The following is an 18,858-nucleotide window of genomic DNA, read 5'->3' on the forward strand; positions in this document are numbered from 1 at the left end:
CATCTCATCCTCACTTGCTCCTGGGTGTTTCCTCCTAGTACTTCATTTAGGAGGGCTAGAGAGGTGACTCAGTGGTTAAGAGCACTTGTTGCTCTTCAGAGGACCCAGGTTCAATTCCCAGCACCCATATGGTGGCTCACAACTATCTATAACTCCAGTTTCAGGAGATCTGACATCCTCTTCTGACCTTCATTGACACCAGGCATGTGCAGAGTGCATAGACATACATGCCAGCAATATATCCATACACAAAGAATAAATATTAAAATATATATACTTAGGTATCTGCCTGCTGACTACAGCAGTAACAGATGAGCACAGTTTGAAGCTTCACAGCATGTCTTGTTAAGACCTGGACAAGGTCATCTCCATCTTCTGATAGCTGTGTGACTCCTCATCATTCCCTGGGCTGCTACATGAGTTTGAGGGGCATAAACATCCACGTATAACAGACAAGTTCACTCATACCTTATGAAAGGTATGGACCTTTCTGGACCTTATGAAAATGGGGGTGTCTCCTAGATTGTTTCCCAGGGACCCCCTCACCTTAATCCTGTTTTCTTCGTGTTCTTGGTGCCGTTTCCCTTTGGACCCCTTGGACTTGGGACGACTCCTAGCTAGTGGCTCCAGTCTGCTCTAATTTTAACTTTTTACGGGCTGTCAGCAGGCTTTCCCATGTTGCTTCACTTATGGGAAGTATTTAGTCATTTCCTAACCTAATGAGAGTTAAACATCCTTAGCCCCAGAAATTTGTTGTGAAACATTTCCAATTAAGATGAATTGGGACGAGCACCGAGTCCTCCTGAGGTTGCCGGGCAGGAATGGTGCCTGCCAGCGGGTGCAGTCTGGCCGGTTGGAAGGAAGGCCTTCTGCAGAGACCCCTCAGGGTGAGGAGGAATGGCATGCCGGGGTTTGGGGGTCCAAAGAGGCTGCCCAGAGGTCCGAATGGGGCTCTTGCGTCAAATTTCTGTTAATTGAGTTTCTAGGTAATCCCACAAGTCCCAGTGTGTCAGGGTTACAGTTGCAAGTGAGCTCAGCTTACATATGTAGACATTTTCTTTTGGATTGTGAGGAAGGTTGCTAATGTCTATTTTCCAAAACCCCCAAGTTTTTAGGGCCTGAGTGGGCTTTGATAAATGCATGCCAGGTGTTTCTGAAGAGGGCCCTTGTTTTGACCAGGTACTAGGAGCAAGCTCCTCCCTCCCCACAAACAAACAAACAAACAACAAAAACAAAAACTGACTCTCTTTGCCAGGCAATTATGGGGTGGCTGTCCTTTGCATTGGAGATGTTGAGTGGAGTCCCTGAGCTCTTGTCATTAAATGCTGGCAACATCCCTTTCCCTGGGACAGGCAAAAGTATTCTCATGCATCTCCTACAACAGGTCAGGTAGAGGCGAGGGCAGGGCAAGTCCTGCAGAAGTCATTTCTGGGTGAGAAACACTAGCTTAAATCGACTCACTTAGAGTTTCCGTTCTTTCTTTAAAATTACTGTTTTTAAGTATGTATATGTATGTATGTGCATGCTCGGAGGCCAGAGGTGTTAGATACGTTGGAACTAGAGTTGCAGGCATTTGTGAGCCTCCTGATACCGGTGCTAGGAATGGAACTCAGGTCCTCTGCAAGAGCAGTGTGAACTCATAGCCACTGAGCCATCTCTCCAGCACCTGCCCAGGCCCTTATTTGGAGGCAGGATCTTGGGTGTCCCAGGCTGGTCTTGAGTTCATTATGTAGGTGAGGATCACTTGGAACTTCTGAGCCTCTGTCTGCCTCCCAGGTGCTAGAATTGCAGATATGTACCGCCATGCTCTTGGCTTATGCTGGGGATGGAACCCAGGGCCCTTCACATGCTAGGCAAGTACTCTACCAGCTGAGTACATTTCCCGCTCCAGGGTTTTCATTTCTGTGAGGGCAAAGTGAGATTGAATATGCTGTCTAGTTGGTGGCAGCAATAAGATGGGAAGAGTATTATAAAATAGTGATAGCGTGCGTGCGTGCGTGCGTGCGTGTGTGTGTGTGTGTGTGTGTGGCTGTGCGTGCGCGCGCACATGCCCAGAAGCCAGAAGTGTAGCAGATTCCCCTGGAGCTGGAGTTGTAAGTGGTTGTGAGCCACCTGGTGTGGGTACTGGGAATTGAACTTTTTTGTCTCTGGAAGAGCAGCAACACATGCTTGTAACTTCTAGACCGTCTCTCCAGCCCTTAGATCAAGTTTTTACATATGTGAGGCCTGAATGATATTTACATAAGATGCTCCAGGTTTTAAACACATACTGCTGCTGTGTGCTGACATCTCGTATTCATTATTCCTGAGTCACTATGCCATAACTGTCCCCATCACATGCACACAGGGAGGCTGGTGGAGGTGAAGAAACCACCCCAAGGTTCCAAGTCGATGGGGTGGGAGGGCAGACCTGGGAAATGGAGTTAGTCAGCCCACCTGTCTGTACCCTGACATGTTGCAATAGCTTTCTGTGCCGGTGCGCCAAGTCCATACCACCGTGGCCTTGGCAACATACCTTGCCATAAAAGTGGATGTCACAAGCAAGAAGTTTACGAGTACTGAATGCCTCGTTAAGCAAAAGCAGCCGCAGGGTTGGGAGTACTTTGTTTTCTTTTCTTGAGTTTGTTCTCCAAGAATAAATGATCGTATATAACCATCTTGAGCAAGGGACACACTTTTTTTTTTTTTTTTAACAATCTGCCATATATGTATATGTGAAAATATAATTGGCTCCAGTTAGCCGTGTGCCATGTCTGGTGGATACAAAGTGGGCCCCTGCCCCACGCTTGCTGTGGTTGGTCGAGTCTGGATGGCAATAATCCTCAAAGGTTGTGGCGTCCTAAGGATTCCTGTGTGTTTTATGAGACCCTTTGACCTGCTCCGTTAGTGCCTTCAGAGGTCCTGAGATGAGCTGGACCAGTGCAGGTGTCAGATATGAATCAGAACCTCTTCTTGATGCTGGGGACTCCCATGGCTGCCTGCCCGCAGAATGTCCCACCCTCATCCTGGTCCTCACCATTCTCTCGGCACACCTTCCTCACTTAGTTCCAAGGTACTGGAACTTAGTTCTCTGTGCCGGAGCCTGCTGTGCACCGAGTTGCCTCTGCTCTATGCTGGTCTTGCCCCACTCCTCCTCTCCCCCCTCTCCCCTCCCCTCCGCCCTCCCCTCCTGTCCCTTCTCTAGCGTTGCTGTATGTCTATGGGGAGTGGTGTACGGTGGCCCTCGGTGAATGAGTCAGGGGAGTGCCAAGCAGCAAACTGTGACTGGGAAGGTGCTCAGTGAGAGAGAGTGGGCTTTACCCTCCGTACCTACCCTAAGACAGCAGTTGGCACAGTTTATTATGTTACATTTTACTGGCTAGAGCGAGCCCTTTTTAAAATTAACTCATTTATTTTGCGTGTGTGCATGTGGCAAGGTGCACTTGTGAAAGTTAGGACAACTCGTGGGCAGTCAGTTCTTCCTTCTGCTGTGTCAGTCCCAGGAATTGAACTCGGGTTGCCAAGCTTGGTGACAGGTGCTTTCCTGCTTAACCACCTTGCCACATCTTGCCTGTTTGGTATTGTAGGCCTTAGACTGCTTTTCAGAGAGGCCCGGGAAACTTCGTAGGCATTGGTTGACTGACTGACTGACTGACTGACGAGCTTGTAATCTCATTACACACCTTGGCCTGCCCAGTTCTTCACTTCTTTCTTTGGATGTGGAGTTTGTCACAGACACATGGGGGGGGGGGCTGGCGGTGTCACGTGATAATATTCATCTTTGGCTTAGAGCAGAGGTAACCTGCACTTCCTCCAGGAGCCTGTGGGAGTCAGCACCTGTAGCTGGGAGCTCTGCTGCATAGGGGTGAGCGCTGGGAGGCTGGAAGGAGCCCCCATCGTGCCTTCTCCCCTGCAGGATCACCCAGGCAGGCTGCTCTGGAAAGGGGGCAGACTGTCTGTACAGCCTCCCTCCGGGCTGCAGACTCAGAAGAGCCTGGCAGAGGGTCCATTGCAGCTCCCTGGGTCTCAGAGTACCCCGAGGAAGCAGCATCAGAAGGAAGGAATGCCGATTTGAAGGCGCTCGGAGTGTTGGCGGGAGTGACTTAGATGCTTGTCTTTTGTTCCTCCACAGAGCGATCAGCAGCTGGACTGTGCCTTGGACCTAATGAGGCGCCTGCCTCCACAGCAGATCGAGAAAAACCTCAGTGACCTGATCGACCTGGTGCGTACCTTCTTCATATGGTTTCACTCGAGGCCAAGGCACACACTTGCTTTCTTCTGTGTTGCTCTTTGTGTGGAATTCCAAACACAGGAAACCTCTTCTCTCCCAAGCCAGACCCCACCACTGGGCTCTGAGATTCCTTCCGACAGAGAGAAGATGAGTTTCATATGGTGGTCTTTCTCTGAGCCCATCTGTATTGATAAAGTCCAGAATAAGTGTTGGTTATAAAGTTAATTATGACCCCTTCCCCCAGTTACATTGATTACATTTTCTATAAGTTTGCATATAGGCCACACTTCTGCAGACATCCACTAAGAAAGCACCCCAGGCCCCCATGTTGGGTGAGCTTCCTCAGCCAGCCCCATACCAGCAGTGTCCTTTTTAGCTTGAAAGGTTTAGCAACAAATAGTTTTAACACATCTGTTTTTAAAGTATGCAGCTCATTTTTAAAGTTTTTTTTTTTAACGTATAAAATAATTGGTTTTAAAATGATGCCTTGGATGAGCTGGCACTGAAATAGTACATGAAAATACTAAAATGCTCAACCTTGTAAAGCCCCAGGAGTAATTGAAATCAGCTCCCAGGAGGCCTTCCAGCTTACAGAGATGATTTAATGGGTTCTGGAACCAAGTCTGTTTTTCCCATTGTGTCCCGTGTCTTCCTGGATGTGGAGCAGTGAGGCATCATTTAAAGGGGGGTTTCGACCATTCATCTGCTCTGGTGATTTACTTTTATTCCGTTGTCAGGATTCAGAATGCTTTCACCAGGAAAACAATGCGATAGTAGGAGATTGCCATCAATCCCAGATAAAACTCTGCTAGCAGCCAGGAAGGTCCCCAGTGCAGCCATCTCTGTTTATAGGGCCAGCAGCTCCAGCTGCGAGCAGGTGTGCGAGACAAGCAGGGAGCAGCGGAAGGAGCTGTGAGCAGGAATTGCAAACTGTTGGCGATGTGAGAAGGGGGTGGTTTCAGGTTAGTGGCCCTGTGAGAAAGCCAGCCACAGGTGCCTTGTGCTGGACTTGAACACAAGGTGGGTGTGAAAGAGATAGTCTCAGGGTGTGTATACACACATACACACACACATACACACAAACATATACATATGCACGCTCATGCACATAAACACACATGCATGCATGCATGCATGCACATATACACGCATGCGCGCATGCATGCATGCATGCATGCATGCTCATGGTACATGGGGGTGGCACAGACATCCAGAAGTCAGACTTGATGTTGTGGTGACTGTTTCATCCACCACTCTGAATGTTTCGCGCAGGATATCCGCTGCCTCTGTTGTGTGGCCTTATTGAGTCCTCAGCAGTCCTATGAGGCAGCTCTGCCAAGTGCATCCTGGGAAGTATTGGCTCTTTCTTCAGCAGCCTGTGGCTGACCCTGTGTGGACGAGGCAGGCCAGAGTCAGAGATGTGATCAGCCTGCCCCCCCCCACACACACACACACACTCTGCTCAGCTTCAGGAGTTGTCCTTTAGACTCTGTAACTCTGTGTGAGGTTCACCTCAGTTGGCTAACGTAGTTATTGCTGTAGTTTTGAAATAACCGTCCTAGCGTGGGAGCATGGGAGGCTGAACACCTATTTCTCTGCCTGCTCTCGGTGGTTAACGGGCTGTTTTGTTCTTACGGCAGCTGAAGCATTGGATTTCAGCTGTTGCTTTCCCCTGAGACCCCTTCACCGCTCATCTCGGAGATGTGTGTGTAGCTTGATTGCTTTGCTGTAAATGCCAGTTTCCTTCAGGTCCAAGAGGGAGTCACAGCGTGATAGGGAGGGAAGGCGAGGCTGCGGGCTGCCTCGAGCCAAATGCTGGGTCAGGGTGCGCAGACACAGGGTAGAGTACCACAAACTGCATCTGTCCTGGCGCCCGGCTGCTCCCCCCTTTCCTAGTCTGTCTTCTGCCAGAACTGCACAAGGGAGGGGAAGAACTAACCAACAGTTGCTGACTGCACCCAACAGTTAGGGTTTGCTCTTAAAGGGCTACATACATGGGAGGCTTGATCCCCTTCTCATGGCTCTGTGGGAGGCACTGAACCTTTAGGAGGTGGGGCCTAGTGGAACGAAGTCGGCCTTGTGGGACAAGTCAGCGGAGGAGGTTCCTGGGCCCCTGGCCCCTGCCTTTGTTTGTGGTCTGCATAAGGTGAGCAGCGTCACTCCACACGCTGTGTTTCGATGTTTGGCCTCCTCACAGGCCCAAGAGTCCCAGAGCCAACCAACTATGGACAGAAAATGTGACATGACCTCCCTTTAAGTTGTGTCGGGAATTTGGTCACATAATGGAAACTTTGCATGCCACTGTGTCCCTATGTCTGAGCACAAAATTTCTGTTGTTTCTCTGTTTGATTTTTTTAAAATAAACTTTTGAAGATTCATATGCCTAACCTACCTTTTTGAGAAACTGAGGCTGTAGGGAGGTGGTGTGGCCAGGTGGCATCAGGAATGCTGGTCTCTCCTGCTCGTTTTTTTTTTTTTTTTTTTTTTTTTTTTTTTTTAATTATGTATACAGTGTTCTGCCTGCGTACATGCAGAACACCAGAAGAGGGCGCCAGATCTCATTACAGATGGTTGTGAGCCCCCATGTGGTTGCTGGGAATTGAACTCAGAACCTTTGGAAGAGCAGCCAGTGCTCTTAACTGCTGAGCCATCTTGCCAGCCCTCTCCTGCTCTTTACTAGGCTCTTTGGTCACCTTTGAGTAGGCTCACCCTAGCAAGAGATTGAATGTGCATGTCTTTGTGGTGTGCCTCAGCTCCCCTACTACTGGGTTCAGAGGCATAAGCTACCATGCCCAGGTCTATTTTAAGTTGTCGCACTTTAAAAATATTATATGGGGCATGAAGGGATTCCCTTCTTAGAGCTGAGCCTTTTAGGATTGGCTTCCATAGCTTCATGGCGTGGCTTGAAAGGTGCCAGCTTGTGTGAAGCCAGGCTTGGGGTCACCTACCTCCAGTCTGGACAGCAGACCCCTGTCAGAGAGTGGGTTGGGAATTTGGGGTGCTTACTAATTTTTTAATTGAAGCATGATGGATGTCAAGATAGAAATGAGGCGTGACTTCTCAACAGATTAGGGTCCAGTGAAGCATGGCTCGTTAAAGCCACACCAGCATGCTGCAGAAGCCATATGTGAGGGATGGCCTGGCTTCAGAGTCCCCCATGTGTGCAGACCATGTGCATGGAGCACTTGGGCCGCCTTGCTGCTGGGTCCTGTGACTGACTGTAGAAGTCACTTTAAATACATCCCTTTTCTCATTGTGGTTTTTCTCCTGTTGTGCTTAGGGATAACACTTTTTTCCTCTTAAACTAAATTTGCAGAGCCCTCTTATTCTGTAGGAGTTGTTCTGTCCTGTTGTGGTTCTGAAGTCACGTGCCGTTTGAGTTTTTTCCCAGAGCTGTAATTTCAGAAAACTCACGCTGCCTGTGGCCACATTTCCATTGTCTGGAGTCAGGGAATTTAGAGGGACTCACACAGGGCTCACAGCATTCCTGTGTGCTCACCTGCTCAAGCCAGTGAGGAAAGGAGCTGTTCTTGAGGCGTATCTCCAGTTTTGAGACTGACGAACGAGGATGTTGAGGTTTGCCTGTGTTCCCCCTCAATGGCGCTGTCCCATCTACACAAGGTTGGGTTACAGAGTAGCATCAAAATGTGCCGTGTGCTTGGCAGCCTGGTCACGGCAGCCCAGTTTGCCGTGCTGGGTCAACTCTCTTCTTCCCAGCACCACAGCCTTGGCTGCCTTGGGATTCTGGTGCAGGCTCTGATTGGTGGGAAGTGACCATTCTTTGCAGATGGCCAGAACATCATTTTATTACATGCTAATTCCATTGTGCTAGAGGGAAGCTGGCTGCAATTGGTTGCTAAGCTGTTTCAAAAATACCTACACCCATGTGGGCCAGGGATCATGTGATGGGAAGGTTCCCCTTTGACCTTCTGTGGCCTTCCTCTGCACACTGGCAGCTAGAGTCTGCCTCTCTGCTGGGGTATATTTTGAGCTCTGAGCTGAGGAAGGAGTTTGTTTCTGCAGATTGGCACCCACCAGGCCATCCGTTCTTTGCCTTTTTAGGACCACACCAAAAATAGCCATGGATCTGTTTTACCAGCCTGGAGGCTCGGCTTGCAAACATCAGTCACTGTGTTTTGTTTTGTTTTTTAAATTCCTGCCTTTCTTCCTTCCTGTAGTAACCCAGAGGCTTCATTCTTGGGTGTTCCCAGACTTACTCAAACAGAGAGAACTCAGAGCTGGGAGAGCTGCTGGCCACCCTGGCTGGGCCTAGGGAAGAGGTAGAGGAGGCGTCTTGATACTTCACCAGCCTGCTGATAACCTGACCAAGTTTGTTCCAGTATATTCCTCCTGACAGCAAGCAGATTGGCCACCCTCCGGAAATAGGGCCATGGGGGTGGTATGGGGTGAAGTGGGGGGACTTCCACTCCAGCCTCAGCAGTAACTGCACTTGGGACTGCTCCCAGAAATTGTCCAGGTGGCATGAGGTCTGCAGGGGCATGATGGGACAGGACTGGTCAGAATGGCCGGGTATGATTACACCTTTGGGCCGCAGAGAACATCTGTGTTTAGTGTTGGGGGCTGTATTGAAGGGGGCCAAGAATCTTCCACCCTCAAGTATCCTGTGTTGCCAGGTCCCTTTTGTCACTAGTGGGCAGAATTAAGCTTAATACTGTAGTTACAAGCTATCGGTCAGCAGATTAGCTGGTGAATACTAAGCCTTGCTACTTTTCACTTAGTTTTGAATAATCTGGAAGCTACATTTCCAGTATTAGCCGGAGCTCATTCTGTCGCTGGGTGATGGAGCTGTGCTGGGTCCAGGGACCTCAGAGACCACCCGTGCCCTTGGCATCTTCGAGGTCAGGCTCTCCTGCTTTACCACGCTCTCTGTTGTTAGCCTTCGTTACCAGCATTTAAGACAGTCTAGGCCAGCGATCCGAAACCTTCCCAACGCTGTGACCCTTTCACACAGTTCCGCATGCTGCGGTGACTCCAACCATACATTATTTCGTTGCTGCTTCATAACTGTAATTTTGCTGCTGTTATGAATCATAATATACACGTCTGTGTTTTCCAGTGGTCTTAGGCAACCCCCGTGGAAGGGTCATTGGACCCCTGGGCTGAGAACCGCTGGCCAGGCAGGTATTTTCCCTCTTTTATTTCAAAGACAATGTAAAATATCTCCTCTTGCCTGGTGAGGTCTCGGCTCAGGCCGGGAGGAGGTTTCGGAGTTGGGTCAACAGTGATGGTATCTGCAGTGCCCTGTTCAGCCTGCGGCCTGGAAGGTTGCACTTTTATTCCTTGGCTCTTCCTTCCTTGGGGAATTCCACACGCCATCACTGTGGAACATGGTTTCTGCCAGTGTCTTCTGGAACACTGCTTCTTCACCTCATCACGGGGACGGGCGTTGAGAACTGCGGACATGATTATTCTCTTCTCTGGGTGTTGTTATCCCTGTCGGCGGGGTGCGGTGTAGGTGCTGGTGATGGACCTTCCTCTGTAGAGCTGACAGGTGGCGGGGCGGGGGAGGGGGGAGTTCTGGGAGGAGCACCTGGCTGTGGTCAGCCTTCACTCTGTGTGTCTGTCAAGTAAGGTCCACAGCAGGCATGCCTGCCTGTGAAAGTGAAGGCCGTAACAGCTGTGCCTGCCTCCCAGAAGACACTGTGCCCCCCTGGTATCTGTGCTCCCCCCCAATCACTCACCACCTTTGAAATGGCTTCTATTTCACTACAGCTTGGTCTCCTCTCTCCCCGAGTATTCCGACAGTACAGAGAACAACTTGGTTTGGGGGGTTTGGGGGTTACATGTCTCAAAGAGGACACTTGAGATTTTATCTTTTAAAAAAATGTGTTCCTGTTCATACCATGTTCCCATGCAAGACATCTTAATATAAAAACCATGTTTTCTCTCTCCATCAAAGCCCTGTCTTTCCTGGGGTTTGACTGTGCCAACCTGATATTTGGCTTGCTGTGGGGTAGGGGGTTCATTGCCTTGCCTGGAGCGCAATCTCTTGTGGCCCTGAACATTCTCTGGATGGTTATACCCAGGTGGGAGAACCTAGCCTCCTCTACCTTCCGTCCATCCTGGGGTTTGCCAGGTTGTCTCTAGCATACTCACTCTGTTCTGGGCACCAGCCCATCAGGTTCCGTTGTATTGATATTTCTGAGCTTCCTGTGGGTGGCCTTGTGTTTACAGTCCTATTCTAAGGGAAAGCATTCTAGTTCAAGGTCTCCAACAGTACTTTAATGAATGCATACTTGGAAGGTGTGGGGAGCCTTTTTATGCCAGTTTCTGCTTTCTGAGTCAAGCAGGCAAGCTGATCCTGGGCTCTGAAGGCTGAGGTGGCCTTGTGTCACCTGCCAGCACCACACACTACACGATAATGGCCTGTCATGACCTCAGCCTGTTGTTGATACAGGGACGCTGACACTTCAGGTTTGTGTCCAAGGTATAGTGGGGTGGCCCACCAAGTCAAGAACAAATGATAGGATTTGCTCTGAGGAAGAGGGGCTTGCTGGGCCCCTCATCTGCCTTGCTGCCCTGTAAATGTGGATGTGAACTGATTCAGTTTGATGAGTCCTAGTCCGTGCAAAATGGGAATCCCTCATTCTATCCACTTTAAAAAAGGAATGAAGGGGCCAGGCATAGTGGCACACGCCTTTATCCCAGTACTCGGGAGGCAGAGGCAGGTGGATCTGAGTTCAAGGCCAGCCTGGTCTACAGAGTGAGTTCCAGGGCTACACAGAGAGACCCTGTCTCCAAATAATAATAATAAAACAAAGATAAGCGAGATGAAAGACTGAGGAGATGGCCCAGTTAACCCAACAGTAACTGCACAAGCTTGAGGACCTGAGTTCAAATCCCCGATCCACTTTATAGAAGGGAGGCATGGTGGCCTTCACCTGTGGTCCCAAGTGCTGGGGAAACAGTGACAGAACGTCCCTGGAGCTTACTGGTCAGCTAGTTTAGCAGAATAGGCAGGCTGTAGATTCAGTGAGAGGCCCTGCCTGAATGAAAAAATCAGATGGCAAGCAGTGGAGGAAGACTCGACATCCAGACACCAACCTCTGGCCTCTGTGCGCGCACATGAGCACAGATAATAATTTTACCTCTTGTGAGTTCAGCACAGACAGTAAGAGCCCAGAGCCCAGGGGTACCACAGCTCTAGAGCAGTAACAGTGACTTCAGTGTGGCCAGCGGTCCAGAATATTCCCCAGGCAGGCATTTTATTCTCTCTGTCACCTTTAGTCAACTACCAAGTACACATTTGTGACTTTTCAGAGGGTCCAGGATTCAGATGGGAATTGTTTTTATTGTTCTCACATTTAGAATTCGACTCTGTTCTTGGGGAAAAATAAGTAATGTTAGTCAGGAGCCATGAGACGATAAATTCTTTTTATGGGTCTTGTCACGGGTAATCTTCACCGAGTTCTTGTTTAATCTTAAGTCACTCTGTGAGGTGTGGATGCGAAAGCTGAAGGATTGGGGCAAAGGCCTTCTAGAGTCTGTGCCTAATGTGCAGTCAGGGAGGGGTCAGGGGTCACACCGGGTTGATTCCTACTATCTCCTTCCTTAAAACAGAGCCCCACAGTAGACCATTTCTGACAGTGAATAGGCCTGGTGAACAGAAGACGCTGTCCAAACTGCCTCGTTGGCAGTCCGGAAGCTTCGTTGGCAACTTTGGGTGGCTGCTCTTGCTTTAGGCCAATAGGTTTCTGCCAGGTTAGGGCCTGATGGTCTCATTCTCTCAGCCTCAGTTCTGAGGCCTGGAAGTGGAGGAGCCTCACTGTGGATAGATACCCTTCTGTTGAGGGCACTAGTTTCAGAAACCCCTTTTCCTGGCAGAAGAGGAACTGACTTCTCTCAGGTTTGAACCAGACCACACCTCCCACTGTGGTAAATACATGTAGAGAGCAGAGCAGGTGCTGCCTCCAGCCCTGAGTCCCCAGGGCTACTCTAGCAGTGGGGAGTAGGACTGGACGGGGCGGGGTGGGGGTGGGGGGTGCCTGGAGGCACTTTGAAATCTTGAGTAGATACGGTGCCTCTGAGTTTCCTCCATTATAAGATGGGGCCACTAAAACCTATCTCACGGGGTAAGTGGAAGTTTCAGGAATATGCTTCCAAAGTGCCAACAGGTGAGGCAGGGAGGTGCTTAATAAATGTTAGTTGACTAGGTGCCTGAGCTGGCCCACTCTGGTGATCAGATGGCTGAATACCCTAACTGTCATCATAGAGCCCTCACCCAGTGACTGATGGAGGCAGATGCAGAGATCCACGGCCAGGTGCCAGGCCAAGCTCCAGGAGTCCAATCGATGATAGAGAGGAGGGATTCTATGAGCAAGGGATATCGAGTCCATGATGGGAAAACACACAGAGATGGCCAGCCAAACTTGTGGAAATGCATGAACTGTGGACCAATAGCTGTGGACCCCCCATGGGACTGGACTAGGCCCTCTGGATAGGCGAGACAGTTGTTTAGCTTGAACTGTTGAGGGGGGCACCAAGCAGTGGGATGGGGACCCCTCCCTGGTGCATGAGCCGGCTTTTTGGAGCCCAGTGCCTATGGTGGGATACTCTGCTTGGCCTTGGTGCAGGGAGGAGGGGCCTGGACCTACCTCAACTGAATGTATCAGGCTCTGCTGACTCTCCATGGCAGACCTTGCCTTGGAGGAGGTGGGTTGAGGGAGAAGGCTGGGGGGCAGGAGGAGGGAGGAGAGGGGAATCTGTGGTTGGTATGTAAAATGATTAGAAAATCTCTTAATAATAAAAAAATGAAAAATAAATGTTAGTTGATGCTATGCTGCCTTCACTGACTTTCTAGAACCTGAATGCTGCCTGCCCACCTAGAGATCGTGCTCATGGCCCACGCCGCCCAGTTGTTTTCACAGGTGCGCCCGACCTCGGCTTCCACAGCAGGGCAGCTCTTGATGACAAGGACTCAGCTTATTTAAGCTGGAGCTGGAACTGGGGGGGAGGTTATGCCTCCACTGAGGCCCTTCAGTGGTCATGGGAACAATCTGCCCCCACTCTCCCTGACCTGGAAAAGCATAGCTCCCAAGAAGGAAGAAACCCTCTGCTCCAAATTGAGTTGAGGATCTGTGGGGGCCAGCCTGGAGTCTGTGTCCACTGAGGGGCCAGCCTGGAGTCTGTGTCCACTGAGGGAGCCAGCCTGGAGCCTGTGTCCACTGAGGGGCCAGCCTGGAGCCTGTGTCCACTGAGGGGCCAGCCTGGAGCCTGTGTCCACTGAGGGGCCAGCCTGGAGCCTGTGTCCACTATGATGAGAAGTCTAACTCCAGGTTCCTAGCCTGCCCACTGCTCTTTGCAGCTGCAGAGTGGGCACCTTTGTCCTCCCAAGTGCCCTGAATGTAGAAATTGCTCCCAGGGTAGGGACAGGGGTAGGCTACACAAATTAAATTGTGGTTGCAGAGTCAGGTTGAACAAGGATGTGTGGTGATATTGTGTTCCCCAAAATATTGTGCACCCTAATAAACTTATCTGGGGCCAGAGAACAGAACAGCCACTAGATACAGAGGCCAGAAAATGGTGGCACACACGCCTTTAATCCTATCACTTGGGAGGCAGAGATCCATCCGGATCTCTGAGTTTAAAGCCACACTGGAAATAGCCAGGCATGGTGAGTCACGCCTTTAATCCCAGGAAGTGAGCCTTTAATCCAGGAAGTGATGGCAGAAAGCAGAAAAGTATATAAGGCGTGAAAACCAGGAACTCTAGAGCTGGTTAAGCTTTTAGGCTTTTGAGGGGCAGTTCAGCTGAGATCCATTTGGATAAGGACTCAGAGGCTTCCAGTCTGAGGAAACAGGATCAGCTGAGGAATTGGCGAGGTGAGGTGGCTGTAGCTTGTTCTGCTTCTCTGATCTCCCAGCACTCACCCCAATACCTGGCTCCAGGTTTGTTTTTATTAATAAGAACTTTTAAGATGATCTTTAAGGTGATCTTGCCTCTGGGTCATTTCTTGTCTTGGCCTTCACCCCCAGCCTCCAGCAGTGCCTGGGAGCCAGATCTTCCAGATCAGTCCTGCATTTCACCTCCCAACACCTCGGATCTTCTGGATCGTCTACTAGAACAATGTGGTCCAGATGCACCTTCCCCAAATTTGAGAGTCCCCAAGGCTACCCACCCGTAAGGGTCTTTCACAGTCTCTGAATAACTGTTTGTAGCTTTCTCCCCCACCTCTTTGTTCTGTGTCTTTCCTTTGAGGCTGTTTGAGCCCCTCACCTGCTAATACCTCATGTCCCTCACACAGAAAGTACTTGTACACACGTGCCAGTAGCTAAGGACTGCACCAAAGTTTCAAGCAGAGAGTGGATTGCTTTTGTACACGTCTTGAAAACAAATGTCTCTAGTTGGTGCCCCTCCCTTGCCAGGCCACCTGGGTTATTGTACTTGCCAATCAGGCTCCTGCAGAATTCTTAGCCAGGTATCTCTAGGATGCTGGTCAGAGTTGGGATGTCTAAAATATGCACCTAGGTGAACTTAAAAGTGAAAGCCCCAGTGAAGCTCAGCTCTTGCCTCCTCCTGTGGCCTCAGTTTCCCCACAAGGGAGATGAGACCAACTAATGAGTTAGATGTTATGGGCAGAAAGCTCTTGGCATAGTACTTGGCTTGTAGCAGCTGTCTGTGCGGGTTCTGGGGACTCATTTGGCATGTACTGGCTGCCTTCTAGAATCTGCTTTTCACTGGAGAACTGGGCACACAGGCAGTACTCTGGATCCTCCCTACCTTGGGTTTAATGTGCACACCACAGGTTGTCTTCTGAAGCAGGGAGACTGCTGTGTAGTTGGTCCCAGAATCTCAGCCAACTGCTGAGGGTCTGCGTGATTCCAAAGCCTGCCCTCCTGCCACGGTCTGTGGCCACTGCTGCTCCCAGGAATAGCTTTTTCCTTGTCACTGCAGGTCACCAGCAGATGGCTGACGCTGAATACAGATGCCTTCACAAGAGCTAATGCCAGTAGGCTGCGCTGCTCCGTGTTCGTAGGGTGCAGCCTTTACCTCTGCACACCTCAAGGGTGTCTGGCCTCCGTCATTAAAGAGGAAATGCTAATGGGGATGGAGCCGGCCTCCACATGACCCTGAAGCCAGGTGCCAACACCAGGCGGCCACACCAGCTAGGGCTAGGGGTGGGCTCCAGACGCCCCAACGCTTTGCACTGCTTTGGACCAAGGTGTTTTGGGAGGTCGGGGCCCTCATCTGGCCAGACACTTTGCTCGGTAATTGGGTGGTTTGCGGCTGCCCACTTGCTGCATGTGTTTGTAGGCCTGTTGAGCTGGTAATTAAGGCTCATTAGAGACCCTGTCAGTCATAATGTGCACAGAGCCTGCCTGGGAGAGGCCTCCTGAAGGGCTGGGGCCATCCGGCCCTAGGCCTCTGTGAAATTGGTCTCTGCAAATGATTCTGGACGCTTAGTGCGGCACAGAAGAGGTGTGAGCGACTCTCGTCACACGCCAGACTGCCAGGTCCTGGTGGGCCCGTTACCTTTTATGTAATTGAAACCTTTACGCTAAGAGCAAAATTGAAGTTACAGATGGTGGGAAAGTATCAGATGGAGGCCCGGACTTGGGGACCGGACAGCAGGCCGCTCTTTGCAGATGCTGAGGCAAACAGAGGAGACCAAGTTGTCCTTCACCTCCGTCACCCCACTTTCTGGATGTATTGAGATACTTAATTACTATTGACTAGAAGCTAACATAGCATTCCCAGTTGAGAACACAGTCCTCAGAAGATTGGCCCCAGGCTGGAAATGATTATCCTTCACACACGTCAGTCACATACACCACCACCACCCCACCACCCCACCCACACCCCCACACCCCCACACCCCCACACCCCCCACCCCCCGAGGAGGGGAATGCTCTAGCAGTGAGCTCCTTCACCCACCTATAGCAGTCTCTGACCTTCCCCCTGCAGACGGCGTAGGGTACTTGTTGGTAATTGTATGCTGTACCTTTATGTCCCTAGTTCCCAAGGAACTTCCCTGTGTAACATAATTCCTGACCATGTGTCAACCATAGGTGGACATTGCATATAAACAGTAACCCCCTTCCCCGCCCCCCAAATTTGTGATGAGAGCTGTACACACTTTGCAAGCTGTCTGATCAGAGATGACCAAGGAAAGGAAATTCAGGTGGCTCCTGGAATTGAGTTGTGTGACCCAGAGGACATCAGCCCCGGCAGGCAGTAAGTTGGTCTGAGTTAGCTGAGTCTTGGTGCACCTGAAACGTCCAGGTGAGTCTAACTAAGTAAACTGTCTCAGCCCTAGGACCGGTTTCCTCCGCTGCAGGGAAGGTTTGGAATGTCCCTTGTTCTCAGGGGACTCTGCAGAGTTCCCATGGGGGAGGGGCTTCATGCATTGTAAAGCAAGGTGCAGACCATTCTGACTGTATAATGAAGAGCAAGGGGGTGACAGTATACTTGTTTGGGGTTCTGTGCCATGAGAGTGGAGGAGAACCACAGCCTGGGGAGCAGCCAGCCGGTAGCCTCTCCCTTTCTGTTCAGCTTGCTGAGAAGTGTGGCCCCTTCAGAAGTGGGGGAGCTCTTCTCAGTTGTACCCTCTGCTGGCCTTTTCTTCCTCTAGCAATAGTGGAGTGCAGGGTGAGCCATGCTCAGCCCTTGGTGACAAAGGTCACCTCCCGTATTTCCCTAAGGCTGCAGGGCCTGAGACAGGAAGAACTTTGGCGATGAGTCCAGGAGAGAGGCCGGTATGCTGGAGGCTCTCTGGGCATGAGGCAGACTGCTGGGGGCTATGGAGACTCGTTTCTCCTGTTCAGAGGGCCTCCAGCGAGCTGGGCAGAGAGTGTGTGGGAGCAGTGCATAGCTGTTAAACCTGGGATTGATCCTGGTTTGGGGTCTGGGTTTGGGCTTCACAGGTCCCTTGCAGGTGGCAGGCGTAGGCGCGTGCTCGTCCTTCAGACTGATCTGCAGTTAGTCACAGCATGGAAGCATGCCGTGAGAGTCCACTGCTCTGGGCCCTGCTGGCCTGGGGAAGCCACATCAGGTCAGGGGCAGTGACCTTGCACTTCAGTGGAGAGAAAGTGTTCCTGGTGTGCCAGTGCCACAGGACCTGGGCCTTTCTGGAGGGGCAGGTGCTTTCTCAGCATCTCTGTAGGGAACAGTCACTGCCCTAGAGGGAACTCGGTCCCCAGCTTGACACTTTGGGAAGTCATGAGAAGAGTGGGAGCCCAGGCCATTCGTTGTCCCTGCACCAGTTAACCCTACATAAGGCTGCGCCCGCCGCACTGTTGGGAGGCGGGGTATCCCAGGAAGTGAAGGTAAGTGACCCGTTTAAAGAGAGCACTCTCAGATTGCATTGAATTGTGTGACAGCCCAGAGAGAAAGTATCAGAGCAGTGTCAGCCGTTCTGGGAAGGCCACTGCCTCTTCCTGGCTGGTGGCCACATGGCCAGACGTCTCCTTTGTGTGGAGCACAGTGGTAATGCCATTTTTCTGTGCCATTTTGTATCACCTGCCTATGCATGGGGACTTGTGACTGTCAAGAATCCTACATCCCAGTTTTCCTAATTCTCTTTCTCTTTAAAACACCAGGAGGGTGTCCCCTCTCAGACTTAGAGATACCCACCAGTGGAGAGTGCAGCCTGGCTCCTCCTCGGCCAGGTGGTCCTCTGTTGACTTTAAGGTATCATCTGAGGCTGCTGAGGGTGGCAAGGGCGATGTGCCCTTCTTGGGAACTTGGACTTGGTAGCTGCCGTTGGGTCTCATGTTCTTTCCATTCTAGTCTTGCCAGAGCCCCGCAGCTTTGGGAATCTCCCCCCAATTAAAGGGCTCCTAGCTGGGAGGGTGCAGGGCTCTTCTGCGGTCATCACTGCCCTTTTGTATTTGGGTTTCAGATTCCATCGTTCCAAAGTGTGTGCTGCTCAGCAAGTCTCAATTGAGTCCTCCCGTTTGTTTGGTGCAACCTTCCCATCGGCCTTCATTGGTTTTTATTCTGCTGTGCATAAGACATTTAAGTTTCTGGAATTGTAGATAGGCTCTAGTTTGTTTTGTTGTTGTTGTTGTTGTTTATTTGTTTGTTTTAATTGAAGCTTGTCATGACATTGGAAGGGATGTTTTGAGAACCTTTGTTGTTTTCATTGATGCTTGAAGAACCCTGAGAGAAGGGGACCAGGGGCCAGGCTGTTGGTTTGTCTCCACACTCCGGGAAAATGAGGAGCCCTCCTGGGATTTCACTGCCTGGGTATAGGTGGCTTAGGCAGCCACACAAGTCAAAGGCAGCTTTTGGAGAAAGCTGAGGAAGAGGAGGAGGAAGGGGCTGTGATGGCGGGAAGGGGCAGCTCCTCTGCACACAGACCCTGGCCTTGACCTGGCTCTCCCAAGCTTCTCTTGTTTGAGGTCTGCCTGGCCCCTTCAATGTAGTGTCTATAAAATGCTGTTGCTGTTGGAAACCAGAGAACTGTGGCTGGAGAGCTTCTAGCCAGGAGGGTTTGATGAATGTTCCCTTCCCTTCTGTGTTTTGGTTGATAAGGAAAAAACAAAAGCATAAAAGTGAGTTGGAGAGAGCTGGGACCTCCCCCCAAGGACCGGAGGCAGAAGACAGCATTTCCTCTCCAGCACTGGCAGGCCCCGTCCTGGGCAGGGAGTGCCTAGGTTGTCCATAAACAGGTTTGGTTTGGGAGA

At 50.8% G+C, this 18,858-nt stretch overlaps 1 protein-coding gene across 6 annotated transcripts in view; it reads left to right on the forward strand.

Moving 5' to 3' along the window:
* The window catches only part of Capzb (capping actin protein of muscle Z-line subunit beta), a 109,863-nt gene that overhangs the window by 46,147 nt on the left and 44,858 nt on the right, over positions 1-18,858 (forward strand). For 5 of the 6 annotated variants that reach the window (XM_028875280.2, XM_028875281.2, XM_037203133.1 and 2 more), the window contains exon 2: positions 4,112-4,201. In XM_028875280.2, the coding sequence (XP_028731113.1) occupies positions 4,112-4,201 (90 nt within the window). Of the gene's footprint in view, positions 1-806; positions 888-4,111; positions 4,202-18,858 lie in introns of those variants that run through there. The other variant, XM_037203135.1, reaches the window with a different exon arrangement.

This window comes from Peromyscus leucopus, chromosome 2 (genome assembly GCF_004664715.2).
Source record: "Peromyscus leucopus breed LL Stock chromosome 2, UCI_PerLeu_2.1, whole genome shotgun sequence".
In the NCBI taxonomy this organism is placed as follows: Eukaryota; Metazoa; Chordata; class Mammalia; order Rodentia; family Cricetidae; genus Peromyscus; species Peromyscus leucopus.